The 19,546-nt window shown below is 41.1% G+C and overlaps 1 protein-coding gene and 1 long non-coding RNA gene across 2 annotated transcripts; one reads left to right on the top strand and one right to left on the bottom strand.

The window, feature by feature from the left end:
* Positions 1-742: 742 nt before the first annotated feature.
* On the top strand, positions 743-17,216 carry cass4 (Cas scaffold protein family member 4). The gene is made up of 7 exons (XM_022200887.2): positions 743-913; positions 12,020-12,442; positions 13,087-13,170; positions 13,272-13,388; positions 13,816-15,129; positions 15,255-15,335; positions 15,739-17,216. The coding sequence occupies exons 1-7, from the start codon at positions 911-913 to the stop codon at positions 16,153-16,155; spliced, it is 2,439 nt and encodes an 812-aa protein (XP_022056579.1). The 5' UTR covers positions 743-910; the 3' UTR covers positions 16,156-17,216.
* On the bottom strand, positions 6,345-12,026 carry LOC127534100 (uncharacterized). Its single transcript, XR_007942056.1, has 2 exons — positions 10,994-12,026; positions 6,345-6,483 (listed from the first exon to the last, which is right to left on the bottom strand). It is a non-coding gene; the product is annotated as an uncharacterized LOC127534100 (long non-coding RNA).
* Positions 17,217-19,546: the final 2,330 nt, after the last annotated feature.

Here is a 19,546-nt window from a genome sequence, read left to right as displayed (position 1 = left end):
GATGCCTCTTCTGTGAATCTGAGAGTGAAAATCCCCCCCTGAGAACTTTACCACAGTTCTAGTCATATCCTGGAATTATTTTAAGACCACATTTGCTGCTGCAGAAAAGCACAAATGGGCAGTTGTTACGACAACACAGACACACAAATGTAGTCACACTGCATTTTTTTTCTATCATAAAGCAGTTAGAGACAAAAGAGAAAAAAATGAAAGAAAAAGAGAGCTCAGGACTTGTCAAAGCTCCTGATTTTCCCTCTAGACTGAGTCCTGAACCCTCCGACTGGAAGGTCACGCTGCCCCATCACCCCTCTGCATTCCCCAACCCCCTACCCAGCTCTCCCAGACGCTGCTGTCTGTGTTGTCCAGACAACAACGAGGAAACCCACAAGAATTTCTGCCTAAAACAACCCTGTCCCCCCTCCTTCCACCCTCCCACGTCAACTTTATCAATCAGTCACGCTTATGAAGGAATGTGCCAATTTTATACGAAAAGAGGAAGCAAAAAATCAAAGACGGCAACGAAAACCCCCCTCAGTTATTCAGAACAATAAACCAGCAACAACTAATCTACTTCTGCTTTACCGGAAAGATGGAAGAGAATGTAGAATTCTATGAAGAGAGGTTGAGAAAAAATAGAAAAGCGGTGAAGTGGGGCAGCTGCAGGAGTCTCAGCGACCAATGAGGCTTCAGAGGAGACGCTCTGTCACTGACATGGAGCTCAGTTTTCCCCGCCCAGAGTGTAAAGCAGTCTGGCTCTCTGTGACAGCTCAGACAATATGCTTGAGAGACTACAAGGAGGAGGAGGAGTGACGCCCCGAGAGTTTTCACACACACTCCTGGTTGAGATGGAAGAGTGACCATCTGTGGACGGACTTAACTCCCCCAGTGTGGACAAAACTACTTAGCAACCATGGTGAGTACTGATGCCGCTCCTACACTGAGAAACACAAAATTAAAACTGTCATTTTGAAGTTTTTGAATGTGTACAGTTTGTTGTCCACCCAGAGGAATGTCCCCGTAGACCACCTGCTTGGATTTCACTTGAGCTTGCGGTGTCAGATACCACCTATTTCTACTCACACTCTCTGACCTGCTTCACTGTAGGCTGCAACCTGAGAGGGCTGATCCCGGGCTGAGAGTGAAACTTTATGAGCCCCATTAACACAAAAGTGAGATTATCTGCTCAGAGAACAGATAATTGGGGATGTTGGGTGGCAGTTTAGCTTACATTTGTGAACCTGCATGTCATTAGTCTGCTGATTTACGACCGACAAAACCATTAAATACCCCCAGTTCTTACTAGCTCTTCTTTATCCAAACACATCTCTGGTCTTTTAAACATTCTTTGCACATTTGCTGCTGTGCCGACTGCATCTTTTGCGGCTTCAGCCTCAGATGTTCCAAAAATCGACACTGACAGGACTAGTTTTTAAGTCAAGAATTTATTATTTTGGGCTTTATTTGCACAGAACAGATCAGTGTTTGCTGAAGGATCCCCTGGAGCAACAAAATGGGGCAGCAACGTAGCCAACAGCAGATGGAGAAAACATTAAACAACTGCAGAATTCTGCTTTAGTTCCTGTGTTAAGGCTCTTAGATTCCAGATAGGGGCCTGCCAGACCAGCCAGTGTTTGGTTTAGCGTAGAAACCGTCTCAAAAACACTGACGTATTTAATGTATGAGCAACATACAGCCTTCTCATGTCCTATCTGGAGTAAGCAGTGCTCAAGAAAGGATATGCATCACTCTGAAATTTCCCCTATACAAAGCAACTATACGACTGAGCTCATCTTATTCAAGCCTTCTTTAAAAATGACAGACCGGTTTGGTCGATGACTAACTCAGCTTAAGCAATCTTCTTTCCGGTCTATAAATGCATCTTGTGTTGGAATTAGTTGTTTTTTTTCCCAAGTTTTTAGAAAGCTATTTTTGGCCCGTCTAATGCGCTGATGGTGTGTCTGTTTTTATCATCTGGGAGCAGGAGTCAGTAGACAGTCATGAGGGTTTACACAGCAGGAGAAGTGGCAGCATCCTCTTCTGAAGGAAGATCCATGTGTTTAACTGCTGAGGATTGTTAATCTAACACAGACAGTCATCATTATACCTACTGGATACTGACAGGCTAAACAGAGAATGATCGGTTTCAGTTGGAGGTGTTGGGCTGAGATTGAAATTGCTGTAATTATTATTTAATTTGTGCAAAATGAAAGGTGTTGCTCATTGTTTCAACCTCACAGAGGGGATTTTTAGTGTCTTCCAGCTCATTGTTTTGGTTGTACATTCAACTGCACTGTTTCGGTTGAGTCCCACAGCTCTCATTCGCATTGTTTCCAGCAGTAAGTTTCTTTCAATGAATGAAAATTATACACTGACAGTCATTAAAAACTTTGAGACCATATTTTTCAACATAATTTTTATTTTGAAGCCCAAAACTGGATTTTCTTCATATAAATCATTTGTTTAGCATATTGGCATACAGAAACAAAAATCTAAAGTTTCAAGAATGATTTCAAAATAAAGAATTTCACAAAAGAAAACGGCACCTGCCTAACACAAAGTCACAACAGTCAATACAGAGCATGGCCTCCATTTGCTTCGATGCAGGCAGCAATCAGTCGGCGCATGCTTTGGACCAGGCTTCTGATTGTGGGTTGGGAACAGCCCATACGCCTGGTCACTGTAGCTCAAACCGGCCTCCACCATACCCAGTGCCCGGAGACGTTGTTCATGTGATAGACGCGGCATGATGCTGTTCACTGGACTAACAGTGGTGGCCTTTTTTGGGCCTTTATATAGGCCTTCAAAACCCATTCTCAAATTGTGCAGATACTCACTGAGTATTGCTTGGTGTGTATTTGGTTCACTTTTGCAAAGTGACCAACCCATGTGCAATGAATCATGACAAAATGACAACTCATCATTATCTCAACTACCAGGGCACTAGATCATCAGTAAATCCACAATGAATAATTACAACCCCCCTACAAGTAGAATTCTGTGTACATTTCTACCTCAAAGTTTCTACTGACTGTCAGTATAGTAAAATCATTTTCTTCAAAGCAGACAGCTAGCAACTGGGCCCTTCCTGAAGACGCATTCTTACTCGTGAATGTTTTCACAACATAAACAGAAACGGTGGCGACACCTGAGGATGTTACAATATGCTGATGATGAGATCTTTTCAGGGGAAACTGCAGTCGCAACACGCTAGAGGTTTCTCAGTCGTACAAGGGAATTTCTCCTGAAAATTTTTCAACATTTGTAGCATGCGATCCGTGCTTTCTACTGCATCTTGTGGTCATCATTTTGTCAGTTGCCATGGCGATAGATAAGTTGTCATCATGAACTTTACAGGCTACAAATTTCCCCCAAGTAGATGGTGCAATTTCCTTATCTGTTTGCGGTCTTTACATATTTCATGGGGCTCCTTTAGGTCCATACTGATACCATTTCTGTAAATACAAGCAGAATCAAATATGCGCATTAAAAAACAGCGAACTGGGTGTTACAATGATAAGTAATAATACATTGATACACAGACTCAAGCACCCAACATGTAACTGTGCCCACTGCAGCAAGATGGGCACTGAGTGAATATGTCCTGTGACTAAAGGCAGAAGATGAGCGTGAGGAAGTGTGAGTATAAATAAAACCAGAGTGCAAACAGTGAGATAAGTTCCTGTCAGGGAGCAGCGAGTCTGCAGCCGGCCCGTTATCTACAGCGCTGCTCCTCACTTTGTCTTCCACTGTTGCTGTGACTCTTCTGGCATGCTGTCTAGGAGATGACTGATGCTCACTGTCATGCATTTCTTCCAGTTTGTACTCATTGTGGTCGCCGTCGCACCTGGTAATAGGAAGCCATGGCACGTAATACACTAAAACGAAGCCAAAATCGGCTAAAATGAGTTGATTCTTAAGTGACATTGTTAGTGAAATCTGCAGCTTAAATTGTATAAATGGTGATATGTTTTGTTTATGTCCCCATTTATTTCCACCTGTATGAATATTTCTCACCAAAGAACACCTCATACTCATGTTATGGTTACTATGCATTATATTCTCTTCTTAGCCCAAGACATTCTGTACTTACTGTAAAGGGGATAAATCATGTACTTCACTCTGTCTATGTTTTCATTCTGGGGCTCTACTGATATCTCTGTACATGATTTACATTTCCAAAAATACCCTGCTGATCATATACAGGCTTTTTTTTATGCAGACTGTTTTAGCTGTTGTCTCTTCTCTTTAAACCCCCTCAACAATGAGCCCACCCACTGTTGACTCCAGGGGTTATGAAAACAAGCAACAGATTTCACTTCTTTTCTCCTGTTTGATCCTGAAGCTGAAATATGCTAAACTTTTCACTTTTTTTTTTTTTTTTTTACCTATGCTTACCCAAAGTTTTGCATCTTTAACCTTGTTTAACACAGACTTCTGACATCACCGCAGTATCTGAATCAAAGCGTCCCCATTTCAAGAAATACAATCGTTGCAGAACTTGACCCCCTGCAGCAGAATGATAATGAGGCGCAGCAGACCATTCTACACATTGCAGCGTCAGCATTAAAAAATACTCTGACTTTGCAAGACTATCGCGTCAGTAAAATGACTCAGTAATGACTGCAATATGGCAATATTTACCCATATTGTCTCGTTACATTTGGCAAAGACTGGATCAGAGGCAGGACAGCTGAAAGTTCTTTTTAGTTCTTGTCTTACTTTCGTCATAAATCACTCAAATACTTACCTCTCTCTTCTCTCTCATCGCCCACTACTACCTATATGTTAAACCACACCAAATACAGCTTCTGAAGAAAACCCCCTGAGTGTGTATAATTTCCTGAAGGGAGTTTTCATAGTTCTTTAAGCGCATCACAAGTTTGACCCACATCTTTTAAAAGAGTAAATTACATGAGTAAAAAGCAGATTTGCTGCACTCATGTATCTTTAGAACTCATTCTATCCTCTGTGCTATAAAAGGTTCTCCACTGAATCTCCCTGTGTTCAGTTCTGTTTAAGTCAACTGACTCGCAGGAACTGACAATTTTAACATAACTGCACGTAAACTGGTTGAAATCTGCATCCAAAACGAACAAAATTGGAGATTACAGCAGTTCAGTTGTCTGAAATGGGTTGTTTTGTGTTTAGTTGGGAAACGCATTAAATCTATACTGCTTGTTTAGGCCTATGTTGTTGTAAGATGATTAGTTCTCTGTGTGGAATGTTAATTGTCCCCTAAAAGCTTCTTGGAAGTTTTCATCAGTTTGTGCGCATTTGTGTATGAGATTCTGACATAGTTCTCACCAGTTCCCATACAGGAAATACCAGGGCAGCTCCAGCAAGTCAGTGTCACTGCCACATAGTCTGAATCTGTCTCCAAAGCCTTCCTCTTAAAAGTTGTTTGGGTTGGAGTTGCGGTTGACGCAGGTGATTTTCCATCATGCACCACATCTGAGAATCATTTAAGGTGAAAGAACTCATCAAGAGGGAACAAATTCCTAACATTTCAAAAGATAATTTATGATGATACCAGAATCTCTCTCCTCGTTTATCTGTCTGTCCCCGTTTCTCCTCATCATGACTCCCCTCCTCCTTCTACAAATCTGTGGGAAAGTCTAATATGTCATATTTACAGGCTAACTTCCTGTCCAGATCCAAGAGAGGAGTTGATCTCAGCTATGTGCAGTGACTCATCCTGGACGGTCTTCTCCCACCACTCTGCCTGGGAAAATGAACGTTTTTCTAAATTTTAGTGAAGTTGTGGTCGTGTGTGACAGATTTGTTCACCACCACCGCGGGTGTCGTTCCGGTCCTGGTATGTGTCTGGGGTTCTAATGGATGAGGCGCTGACCTGCCCCCAGAGCTCCTGACCTGGCTGTCAAGGAGCAAAAGGTCAGAGTGTACCAAGAGGGTGTCGTTCCCACACTGGGAACCGCTTCCTGGACTGGTTCCTGGTCCACCGGCTCTCTGGGATTGGAAAGATGATGCAGTAGTGTGTCTCTACAGGTGATCCCACGGTGATTGTATGGGAACAAAAGATTGCAATTACCTCATAGCATCTCCCTTCATCAACAGGGACTTCCATTCTTTATGAAATACTTGGTAAATGCACGTCAGTGACAGATAAATAGCTACCTTAATTCCATAGAGTGTGAAGAAACACTAGAAATGATTAGTTTCTTCATGAGTGCACTCAGGATAAATCATCAGCCTGGACATGAGTCACTTTAAGACCAGTAAAAACTGTGAACAATTTTGATTGATCAATCATTTCTCATAGAAGTAACACATTCCCCCTATTTTTTTAATAAATAAAAAGTTCAAACAGACTCCTCTACACTGCCTAACCTGCAAAAATGCATTTATTGGTGCAGTGTTTCAATGCTAGACCTTCATCAGGCAAACAGTTTGTTGCAAAGCCAGAAGACATCTTAATTAGGGAGTTGGTTTGACTCCGCCACCAATGAACAAACTCCATGTACCCTAGAGAGGTAAAAAAAAAAAGAAATAAGATTATTTTTCATACTATGTAGAACACGAGGTTCAACAGTCATACAAAAACAAAAGTGATATTTCCGCAGCGTCTTTACATCGTGTTGGTGAACTCCTAGGAAAGAAATACTTCACGTCAGCTGCATTCACAGTGGGGCCCAGACTTGCAAGTATTCTGTTTACAACCTGCTGTTTGAAGAAATACCAACAAAATCACTGAATACTATTAGATAACAACCCAGTCAGAGAGAAAGGGTGAACAGTAGTTACGAAATAGCAAAATAATGCAGTTTCTACAGATCCTCACACTATCTGAAACAGAACGTAATAAACAAACAAACACATTTCATACATACATACTACCATTTAAAAATTTGGGGTCACTCAGACAATTTCATGTTTTCCATGAAAACTCACACTTTAATTCATGTTCTAACATAATTGCACAAGGGTTTTCTAATCATCAATGAGCTTTTCAACACCATTAGCTAACACAATGTAGCATTAGAACGCAGGAGTGATGGTTGCTGGAAATGTTCCTCTGTACCTCTATGGAGATACTCCATTAAAAATCAGCTGTTTTCAGTTTGAATAGTCATTTATCACCTTAACAATGTCTACACTTTGTACATTTCTGATTAATTTAATGCCATCTTCATTGAAAAAAAATGCTTTTCTTTCAAAAACAACATTTCTAAGTGACCCCAAACTTTTGAACGGCAGAGTACATATAATCAGTCTATATTTCTAGTTTCACAAACGCAACGTTGAATTCAAAAGCAAGTAAAGGCCCCTTTCTTCACCTCAGTGCATATTCTTTTTTTGTTTTATACTGAAATGTGTTTTGCAGCTGCAGTCTAACCTGGTCTGGTATGACTGGTAGCATACATCGGCTAATGTTAGCCAGCTTTAGACAATATTGGGTCACTGTATTGACTTGATAGTCTCGCAAAGTCAGACCATTCTGTGACACTGGGATGTGTACAATGGTCTGCTGCTCCTCGTGATCTCTCTGCCACAGGACAAACAAACAAAGTTCTGGTGTGTTTGTATTTCTTTAAACCAATCACAACTGTCTTGAGTGGAGCTGATAACAGGATTCACTGATAGTGTTGACTTAAAATAGTGGTAAACAATTCCACCAACCATTTCCTGCATGCAGAATTGCCAGTAAAAAGCAGCAGGCTTTTTATTACTTTATTGCATCTAATATCGAAACTTTCAACAAAGCTTGGCATTTTAAGTGTGGTCATTTGCTTCTCAAATCTAGTTCCTTCCTGTAGCGAAGGGATTTTACAAATAGTAGCATGCACGCAAATGCACGGCTAATGGCAGGTTTATACCCACAACCTACAAACATCCGCTGAGTCAAACTACTGACTTGATGACTCTTTTTTCTCTCCACAACAGTAAGTTTTAGTTTAAACATGATCTCCTAATTCCCACAGTGGCTCCTTCAAGTCATTTATGGAGCTAAAATGTCATCAGCATTGTCAGATCCCAGCTCCCTTTCCTATACTTTATATCACAAGTTGAGTAGTGGAAAACAAGAAGCCCTTTGGCAAAGTCACCTTGGGGGTCTGGGAGGTTGGGGTGGGCTTTTTCTTTTCATTTTTTAAGACAAAATAATTCATCAATGGAGACAGTAATCAACAGATTAACCAGTGATGGAATTTATCAGCATTTGCAGCTCTTCTAGATTGTTTGGTGTGAAGGTCTGACATCCTGTAACTTCAAGTTAACTCCATTAACGTGCAGTTTTCCTCTTTGCTTTTCCCTCGATCTTGGGTCTGTGGAGCCGTAACTGACTGAAGCAGCTAAGTAGCTTTAAAGTTGTTAAAATCATCACATTCCTCACTGTCTGACAGGATCAGCTTGTTCCAACCCCTTATCAAATCTCTATGATGACGACACTGATAGAAATATTCAAAGACACACTGTCTTTCTTGGATTCAGAACACAAGACAGTGTTTTTATGAGCATGTCATCAAATGTTAGTACTGTAGTACGTCATTTTATTGCAGTTTCACAATTTAAGATGTTATTTCTTTACTTTAGTTTTATCTTTTTAATCAAGGACACTGCTTGAGATGAGGTCAAGAACAGAAATACACACATTTTTGTTTTAAATCTAGCAGTGTGTCATAAAAACAACGTTCTCTGCATTTTTTTAGGGAAGTTTGAGAGAAATCTTGCGACACGGCTTATTGCCTGAACAGAATCTGCCCTCAGTGACTTTTAGAAGCACTTCTTGCGTTGCGTCCGGTGGTCCGATGTTAATTTGTGAACAGGACGGAGCGCAGAGGTGGGGAGAGTCAAGGGAGAGACGGAGGCAGCTGTGCGGCCGGAGTGCTAAAGGCCAGCTGTCCGAGGAGCTGATCTGCACAAGCAGGCGTGTGCAGGAATCCAAAAGAGTCACAGCTGAATCTGACTTTGTTACTGTAAACTCACTGATCAACACACAGAATCAGGAGTAAATAAACGAACAAAAAAGCAACACAGCACAAAGTGAAGGAGGAGGCCTGTGTTCGAGACCTGAATTCTGATAGCTTCACATGTTGGGTTGCGGTTTGACTGTATAAATATACAATTTTGTCCACCTGTAATGGGGTCAGAGAAAAGGTTGTGGTTTAAGTGATGTTTGTGAAACTCACACGTGTAGTGGGTACCTTATTAATAAAATAGAACACATGGGTGAAGTACACAGAGAGTTTGCGGTGATGCTCATGAAAGCGATCAGCTGCCAGCGCGATCTCAGGATAGCAGATGAGTCCGAGGAGAAAGTACAAAGTAAACCTCAGTGGATGGTTGCTGACTGTCATCTGACCCTATGTATTTCACTTGCATGTCTGTAGCATGACCCCGAGGATTAGGCAGCGAGTTTGGTGTGTGTGTTGCAGGGGGTCTGCTGTGGTCAGTGTGCTGCACAGGCCTGCATCCCGACAGGTGCTGAGCGTGCCGGTCTCTGATGGTCAATGGGCTCTTTGTTGCAAAGGATTCAGAGAGAGGAGAGGGCAGAGTGTGTGGGTGTGTGAAGCGGGTGTGTTTGTTTACTCCAGGGTCTGCACGACTGTGTGTGCTGTCATTATTTATAACAGTTACTCTCCTTCATGTGCTTTAGGTTCAGTTGTAGTGGTGTATGAATGTTTCAAGGGCAGGACTTGGGCCAAAAGTCTGCGGACATCTGAGCATTCCACACATGTGCGAGTATGGCAGGGATCTTGCAACAGCCTCAGTTTTCTGGAAGATTTCCATGAGATTTTCGCTCGCAAGAGCATTAGAGAGCCTCAGCACCGAAGTACGGTGAGAAGATTTGACTCAGCAGTCACATATATGTTGGATGGGGAAAAGAGCTCTGTGCAGGTTGGTCAAGTTCTTCTGCACCACATTGAGAAATCTGTGGTCATTTTGAAACAGTTCAGATCAAAAAGCCAACTATTGACTACAACTGACTTCTATCATGTAATATACACGTAAATATACATTACCAGACAAACATTTGGACACATCTCGTCATTCAATGCTTTTTATTTATTTGTACAAATTTCTCCATTGTTAATTAATATTGAAGATTAACACTTTTTGTTTACACCATAATTCTATATGTATTCTTTTATAGTTTTGATGTCTTCAGTATTAATCTACAATGTATAAAAGAATCAAATAAAAACCACTGAATGAAAAGATGTGTCCAAACTTTAAAATAATATAATATAATATAATATAATATAATGTTATACAATACAATACAATACTGTATATATATATATAAATATAATTATTTTCAGATTTAGACTCTCCCTTCATTCAAACAAGGATTAGAAAATACCTTTTTATACATTTATCTACCTTATCATTTATGTCGTATCTCTATTATACCTTATAGCTTTGTTCTACTTTTGTAATTCTTGTTCTGTTTCTTTTATGCCCTTTTCTGTATCCAGCTGTTGTAGCGTGTTAATTTCACCAGTGAGGGATCTGTACAACAACAAAAAAAACCAAAAAAACAAATACAAGTACCACAGTTTATAAGGAAAAACACATAGAATATTTTCTAGTCATATTTTATTTCGATTCTACTTTTACCCCAAATATCTTTAGTGTGTTACAGGGTGAAACTTTTCTAAGATTTAGCGGCCTGCTGACTAATTTTGCGCATTCATTAGTCACTGTCTTGTGGTCAGAGTCACGTCAAAATGTGTTAAAATGAACATGCGTTCCCATGAGGGGCTGCCTTTGCACATCACACCACACTCTGCTCTGCCCAGCGGTTTGGTTTTCGAGGTCTATATTGTGCATTTACAGCGTTGTACTCATAGTGAAGAGCCACCACAACTCTGAACACAGGAAACTCGCCCACATTGCACACAGCCCAATCACACTTAGATTTGTCACATTCGGAGCTGGATGCCTTACTAACTGCAAAACTAATAATGGTTAAGATGCTTCAGCACAGGAGGTTTAAATGGGATATATGCATTAAAACTGATGGTCATCCTACCGTTGCAGAGTCCAACTTGCATTACTCATTGCATATGAGTGACGAGATAGGATGCTTGCAAGCCTGCAAGAGGAAGCTGTGAAGAAACTTGTTTTTCATTTATCTCTGTGTAGGAAGCACAAACAAGAAGTGAAAATACAGAGCAAAAAAACAGATCATTCAAAACACACATTTATTGTAACAAAAATGTAAAAAAAAAAGTTCTGTGACAACTACAGCAGTTTTAAAACACTTCAAATTCCCCCACAGCCTTAAAAATGTGAGTTAAGTGAACCTGACATGTAAAATTAGCTGAGCAAGTTCAGCCAGCTTAAGATGTATCATTGAATCAGCTGCAACTCGCTTTCCTTCTACATTTTCTCATTTAAATACTCAATTCTTTATCTGACATGAAATACTATCACCTTCAAGTGTTGAAATCAGTTTAGATTTGAGACAAGATATGGCAGCTTCCTGTTTCTTTGTTTTAAAAAGGGTGCACAGTGAGTATCAAGTGACTTTGACCTCATGGTTTTTACTGCTGACATTATTAGGCAAAGAAAGAAACAGGATTTCACACATCTTTCATTGTGAGACAGCTACAAAGTGTCTGCATGGTGGGAAATCTGCTGGGTCTATAGTCGTGTTTCTTTTAAACTTGATTTAATGAATTGATTTCAGCTGTAGATTATTTCAACTTGTAATTCTAAGTCAAAAGACCTCATCTGTCTATCTTTATCTGACAAAAAGCAGGATGTTTCAAACTGAAATAACTCGAGATTCACATAACTTCTGTGTTTACATTTAGGTAGCAAGAAAAGATTCTGTAATTAGACACAAATGCCATTTTAAAGTGCAGTTGTCTTCATTAAGAGCTGTGAAATGCTGGTGCAGACTCAGACGTGTAACATCTAGTCATGTCTTGCAAGACTGTCATGAGGTATTATGTTATCTCATGTAATAGTGTCACATACTGTCTGCCCACAGGTGTGTGGGTGGGTATTATGACATGATCCTTATTTCAACTTTATCTCTTCTCTATTTCAGAACAAACTAGCGAAAGCTCTGTATGACAACACGGCAGAGTGTGCAGATGAGCTGGCCTTCAGAAAGGGCGACATCGTCACGGTGATGGATCAAAATGTGGCCGGCACCAGCGGCTGGTGGATGTGCTCCCTGTACGGACGCCATGGCCTGGCCCCTGCAAACAGACTGAAGCTCTTACCGCAGACTGGAACCATTGCAGGCTCCTTGTGCTATGTTGCAGAAAAACCCAAATTAACTCCTGCTAAAGCTGGTGACTGTATGCAAAATATCTACCAGATCCCAAGTGTACCCCGACCCACCAACAGCCCCGCTTATGAACGCATGGACCTGATCTACAAAGTCCCGTCCACTCCTTTATCAGCTTCAAAAAGTCCAAACCCATCAGCACTGAAGCACACCGCAGAAGGACCTGAAGGGAACAAGGTACAAATAGAATTTTCTGATTGTACAAAAAAGAGTTAAACGCAGATGTTAGTTGGCCTGTTGCTTTGAGGTCAAAGTTGGCCTTCCTTCTTGGGAAGTGTTAACTCTCATGATTAGAGAGGTAGACTGCTGCAGAAATGCAATGCTGTGAAACTCCTGCTGGCAAAAGAGCTTGCAGATGGGGACCAGGGGCCTCTCCATGGGGACAGGCATGCAGCACCGGGCTCTTTATGGGCCTGTAAAAGACAAACAGACTCAGACTTCAGACACTTTTAACTGCAAACAGCAGCCCCTGCCGCCAGGGACCCCAGAAAGATACAAGTGTCTGTACGGTTGCCTGTGCAGCAAAAGGTGGGGAGAAATATACCCATATGTTCACCATTTCCTCTCCTGCTCCAGGGGAGTCCTGTTCCCTTCTGCAGTAGCCACCTAATATTCATTGAGCAGCATGGTTTCTATTACAGAGCTGCGTTAATTGGCAAAGTGTACGCATAATGGGCTTCTCCGGCCCTCTCAACAGGCTTCAGAGCAAACATTGTCTCCATAAATGTGTTAATACACAGGTCAGTGAGGTAGATGTAGCTTTGATCTAAGCAACACTGCCAGTCAACCCTAATATTACAGCCCGTCTCTCTTGTCTGCAGCCTTCATTCTTCAGCATGGCATCCAGTCCAAAAGGGGAGGTCTACGATGTCCCGAGCCAAGCAAGACGAGTTTCTCTTTTCACCGTGAGTGCAAGCATTTGTCAAAGTTGAGACCATTTACAGATTTATGGCCACCTGAGGAGGTATTGATCTGATGTATTCACTGTTTCATGTTTTTTTTGCAGGAAACACCAACTTCCAGACAAACACCGCGAAAACACTCGCTGATTCCAATTTCAGAGCTGCAAAAGAGATTTGACTCTCCGGAGAGTTTAAGGTGCAGCAGTCCAGGAGACGCTTATGTGAGTTTCAGATGTTTTGAGGGATTAATGAATATCTTAGGTATTTATGATGTATTCATTTTGAAATGCAGTCTCTTGCAATATTTTTACATATTGTCCTATAAAGGGTTCAGTATGCTTGAAATAAACAGGTACAGGAAATATGACATTAGATTTCTTATCCTCTAAGAACTTGTATTTATTTAATAGTTGACGCTATGAGTCATATAAATAGAGCTAACTCCTCTTCTTGTGGTGTTTCACTCAGCTGCTGACAGAAATAAATGTAGATGTGATAGTCAATACTCTTAGATGATCCAACAAACACTTGACCTGAAACAAACTGAGACTTTCACTTTCCTCTAAGCGAGAAAGAATGTCTGCCTCATTACTGAAGACCTTTCTTTCTGCAAAACTGTGATACTGACAATGTTCTCCTTGCTCACAGGTGTATGCAGTTCCACCACCTCTGTCGCATGACCCAAACTATGACATCCCTGTTCCCTCAACCACAGAACCCCAACAGAACATGATCGGCGGGTACAGCACCCTTCCCAACCCTCGCAAGCCCGAGTGGATCTATGATGTGCCAGTGGGTCCTGAGAAATTAAGTCCAACCCAAGGCTCCTATGATACTATGCCATCCAAAGCAGTTTGCAGGCAGCTCTATGACACTCTCCCAGCACATGCTGTGTCCCTTCAAAGAGACAGTCCACCTTCCTCACTTTATGACATACCAAAATCCAGTGCTCTTGAAATCCCGAGCCCACCCAGAGTGTTGCCAAGGGTCCCACTTCCCAGCAAACACTCACCACAGAGTCTTACAGAGGAACTGATATATGCTGTTCCACCAAAAGAGGAACCCCTTATGCGAGTTGTCAATGATGCCCCCAGTGATCATAAACCCCTAGAATGCAGGGGTGACTCAAAAAATATCTATGAACTCAAAAATGTGCGTCTGAAGCGAATGAGGAATTTTCTGGCCTGTACGTCTTTCAGTGAACTTCCAGGAAGTGGGAAATCTTCAGTGTCGGAGGATGAGCGAGGTAGAACCTTACTACTCACGTCAGCAGACAGTCAAAGAATCAGCACAGCCTCCAGCTCCTCCACCAGTTCCTGTGACTCTTTGGCCCTAAGCTCGTCTTCCCCCGAGCCTCTACGAGAGCTGACACTCAGCCAGGACGAGGCCTGCCGCAGACTTCTGGAACTGCAAGAGTCTGTTTGCAAGGCTGTGCCTCAACTCATGGACTTTGTCAGCAGTAACTGGAGGTGCAGAGAACATTTGGAGAAACACCTCAAGGAGGTCAAAGAAGCAGCAGAAACGATTGCATGTTCTCTGACATGCTTCCTAAACTTTGCCCTGGACGTTAAGGGCAATGCCCGTCGTTTGACCGACGCCAACCTGCAGACCAGAATCTATAAGCAGTTGTCCATCATAGAGGACTCTGGTGTGATCCTACAACAAACAGTGAGCGCTCTGAACATGGCTGGATGGCCACTTAACACGCTCTGTCAGGATCCAGGGCAGATCCAGACACCTGACCAACTAGAGCGCTTTGTTATGGTGGCACGCACTGTTCCAGAGGACGTTAAGAGACTGGTGTCCATCATCAATGCCAATGGCAAGCTTCTATTCAGAGCTCCTCAGAAAGATCCAGAGTCTGTGAACACCACAGATCCTCCAGAGACAAAGAAGAGTTCTGATGGAACTGAACAAGGAGGAGACTTGGAGGAGGATGACAATGACTATGTAGAGCTGCAGGTAAAAGCTTCTGTTATTTGTCCTCCTAAAGAGAGGTAATATGGTAACAGACTGGTGAGATTCAGCCAAAGAAAACCTAAGGCATACCTATTAATATAATGCTTTTGCTTTTGACTTTTCTTCAGACAAAGAATGAAGAAAGGGAGAAAAAGGACGAGCAGAAAGAACCAAAAGAAAATATCACACCAACCACTAACACAGCAGAGGTGAGTACGTCCGATTAAGACAAAGCCTTTGTTCATGCTTAAAAGTGGAGTCAGCAAAACTGCTTCAAAACATTTTTTGTCAAACTCTGTGAAAACCTGTGAAATCCATGTGAAGTCTCTATGAAAATCTTGGACCAATCACAATCAACACAACATTATCTTCCACCTGTGTACCTTCAAACTGGTGCACAGAACAGAGGAAAACTAGCTAAATATCAACAGTCTTTCTCCAGAGTCACAACTTGGACACTTCATGCTCATATCACAAAAAAGCAACCATATTGTGTCTTGGAAATTTAGATTATTTATCTATATCCATCAGCCAGGGTTTAGGAAAGGAAACACAGCAGTTCAAAAGACATGACATGTTCACCTTCTTACATTCTTTTTCTCATTTGTTCAGGCTGATAACAAGCGCAACTCCTCTGACTCTGGCAAAGGCACAGAGGAACATCGACCACCGTCCCTATCGGAGCACTGCCGACTTTATTTTGGTGCTCTCCAGAAAGCCATTGGAGGATTTGTGGGCAGCCTTCAGGATGGCCAGCCACCAGAGCAGTTCATCTCGCAGAGCAAGCTGGTGATCATGGTGGGCCAGAGACTGGTAGACACTTTGTGCAGGGAGGCTCATCGTGGAGGCTCCAGCAAAAGTCTCCTGTGTAAGAGCAACCACCTGTGTGCTCTCCTGAAGCAGCTGGCCGTGGCCACCAAGAAGGCAGCGCTGCACTTTCCGGATAAGCAAGCTCTGCAAGAGGCTCAGGAGTTTGCAAAGGAACTGGCCCAAAGAGCACAGCACTTTCGGATATCGCTTGAGGTCTGAGAGCGCACAGATCAAGCATATGGACTATACAGCAAAATAAACTGTTTTATTCATCAGTCATGTAGCTTTTTTGTTTTTTTCAAATAATCTTATCATTTTAGTTTTCTGAGCTTTGCTAAGATTTTGTTTTTTGCTAAATGGTAAATGTATATAGATGCTGTTTAAAATATTAATGATGATAGAAAAAGCCGCTGGGACAGGCATAGTGATTCAAAAAGTAGCTGCATTTGTACTAAAGCAGCCGAGTTCTGAAGTAAATTGCACATTTAGGATAGTGTATTCAAGCCAATATTAAAATACAATTTAAGTATAAAATATAATTTGTTATAATTTACAACAATTTTATATTCTTTGAGTATTGTTTGTCACATGGATTTTTTTGTATTTTACTTTATTTGGTAAGTATTCTCCAGGGTAGTTTGATACTGTCTACTTTTTGTGAATATCTATGTAAATATTGTTATAAATGTGCCATGCATTCCCAAATTTTACTTGAGAAAAAGGCTGAGTACAGCACATGTTGGATTTTTATTGATATTAACATTAAAAACTGAAAACTTTCTATTGTTTTCATCTACCTACAGCATGCATGAGGAAAAAAAGGGTGACCTGTGTCGAAAAGACATGTACAGTATACATTTGTTTGTACATTACTTCATAATATCACTTTAAAGTCAACTGATTTTAAATTGTGTCACATTACAGTAATTACGTTACTTCTAAGTTAAACAGTAGGGTGGCAGATTGATGTCACTATCTGTTTAGTCTCACAATATTAAAAACATTACATTAATATTTTAAAAAGTTAATCATCCTTTCAGCCACTATTCTGATACATTCATAGGCACTAATAGTGCCATCTATAAATTTCACCTCGGCAATATTTTTTGCGCTCATGCAGCCCCACATGTCACACTTCCACCTCTATTCTTCACTGTCAGGACTATGCATTCACTGTGGTAGTCTCTACTATGTTCACAGCAAACATGTTGGACCCCATCTGAGCCAAACAAATTTATTTTTGACCATCATTTGAATAAAAGAATGTGCTCCCACTGTCATGGTTATCTGTTGTATTGGACAAATTACTTGAAAATGGCAATTTATTTCTCATTACACCCAATTACAGTGCCATCTACAAATGTGATCTCCTCAACACTTTGACCTCCGTGCTTCACTGCCAGGTCTATGCATTCACAGTGGTAGTCCTGACTACATTCACACCAAACATGCAGGACCCTATCTGAGCCAATTTATTCTGATCATCATCTGACCAAAGAGTGTGATCTCAATATCACAGTTATCTCAGCCAGTGCTATTAAAATTGCTTGAAAATGGCAATCGATTAGTCGTTACACCCAAAAGTATTATGCTACATTACTCAGTGTTACACTTTGGTTTCTCACCCCAACTCCACCGGGTGCCTTTTAGCAACTTAAAATCCTCCACACTCACATGTCGCATCTTTTGTAGAGGCAAAAACAGATGGCAAAACAATCTGGAGGGGTTTACCGGGCCACCAGTAGCAGTTAGCTTAGCCTCAGTATCTGCGCACAGCTCTCCAGAGGTCTTACACTACCCTCCACTCTGTAGCATACAATGAATCCTGAATGTAGACAGATCTGTGGTATTCACAAGCCTGCTAACAGAAATCCATCACAAACTGAGGGTGTGGGATTAGAAAGATGTGGAGGGAGGAAGGGTTTAAAAACAACATGCTTTTAGTTTTAGTTACTTTTCCACTGTGCTGCCTTGTCAGGGATGTCAGAGGTCAGTGTCATTACAGAATAAAAACCAGGAATGTGGACAAAGTATAGGACTTTGCCTTTCAGACAGCTAGTGGTATCTGCTGTCTGTGTTGACTGTGTCTTTCTAAAAGCAAAATCCTGTCACTGGAATAATCCTAGTACAAGGGTCACGGTCCACAACTAAAATATTTGAAAAGGCAGTTTGTCAGTCCTACCGGAAAATGAAGTTTCATGCGTAAATGTATTGCAAGTTGGACAGAAAACCACTTTAAACATGATGAGCGTGAAGGCAGGACAAATCTCACACTATCTTTTTTAAAAAAGTGAGCTATTGTTTAGTTACGCAAAGTCTGTATTTTGAACCTCAGATTAGGGTTTAGTTTAAGTTGCCCGAGAAAAAGGAAAAAAATGTATCTAATGAACTGTAATATAAACATACAGGTCCTGCAGGTTCAGCTTCATTTAAAGATTTTCCTCAATCAAGTAGGCTTCTTCAGACAGGCTAGACGGCCTAATTACAATACAATCCTAGGTACACAGATATAACAAGAACAGTCTGCATAGTGAGGACCAGGCTAAGATCATTACTCACATTAGGGTAGCACATTCTTTTTTTCTCTCAGCAGTTCACTCACTATATTTCAGTAATTTTCATTTAAATCAGTCTTACAATTTCCTTTTGTAGGCCACACTGCCATGTAGAAGCACAAGAAAACTCATTTGAAGTGAAATATGCTTTTTATTTAACCTTTAATTGATTAATAAATAAATAAATCTAAAACGCTTGCTTAAGTGAGGATGGGAAAGCATCAAAATGTGAAAGAAAAAGCTTTTCAGCTACCAAACAGCAATGGTGTGCATTGAACAGAAAGTGGCTGTTGGTTTTTAACGCTTGAGTGTGTTTCCTTGTTTGAAGGAAGGCAGCTCTGTGTTTCTCCTTCAGTCTTACTGGCTAAAATGTGGAGAAAATGTAGTAAATGGTTTGATGCTGCCCTCTATCAGTGCTGACTGAGAATGACTTCAATCACATGGTTTTTGCAGCTTATTCAAGCTGAAGCAAATTCTGATGATCAACTCATCCACTGAGGTATTCAAATCTAGTAACATTTTCAATAACTTTAAGTTTAACATTTATATTCTGGACTGCAAACTGAAGATAAGGGGACTGCTCTGGTGGAACCATAAGATTTTGTTTAGCAAGGACACCAAAACCTGCTGTATAATTATGTATACCTTCACCATTCTGCAGTAGCTGGAGATATATTATTCCATACTGACACAAAAAGCATATAAAAAGGCACTGAGGGAATTTCTTCAAAAAACAGTTGAACTACAGCATTGTAGCGCAGTTTGTTGAAATGGTTGCATAGCTTACTTACAGGTTTTGCTGAGCTTTGGAATACTGAAAGTCATTTAATTGGTTGTTATGCACCAGAAGTCCGGAGATAAAACCTGAATCCACTTTGATCCACCATAAATCAGGAAGCAAAACCTTCAAAGCCTGAAGAGTCAAAGTTGTCAAGAGTGTTTACATCCAGTCTTTGCTCATTACTGGCCAGTCTCTGATCCATTTTCTTTTGGAACTTTATGCAATCTCCAATTCAGCATTTCTTCCATTGGTCTTTTTTGGAAAATGTAGCATG

Source organism: Acanthochromis polyacanthus, chromosome 5 (genome assembly GCF_021347895.1).
Source record: "Acanthochromis polyacanthus isolate Apoly-LR-REF ecotype Palm Island chromosome 5, KAUST_Apoly_ChrSc, whole genome shotgun sequence".
Taxonomy (NCBI): domain Eukaryota; kingdom Metazoa; phylum Chordata; class Actinopteri; family Pomacentridae; genus Acanthochromis; species Acanthochromis polyacanthus.
Note: the sequence above shows the minus strand (reverse complement) of the source record. Positions and strands in the feature narration are given on the sequence as shown.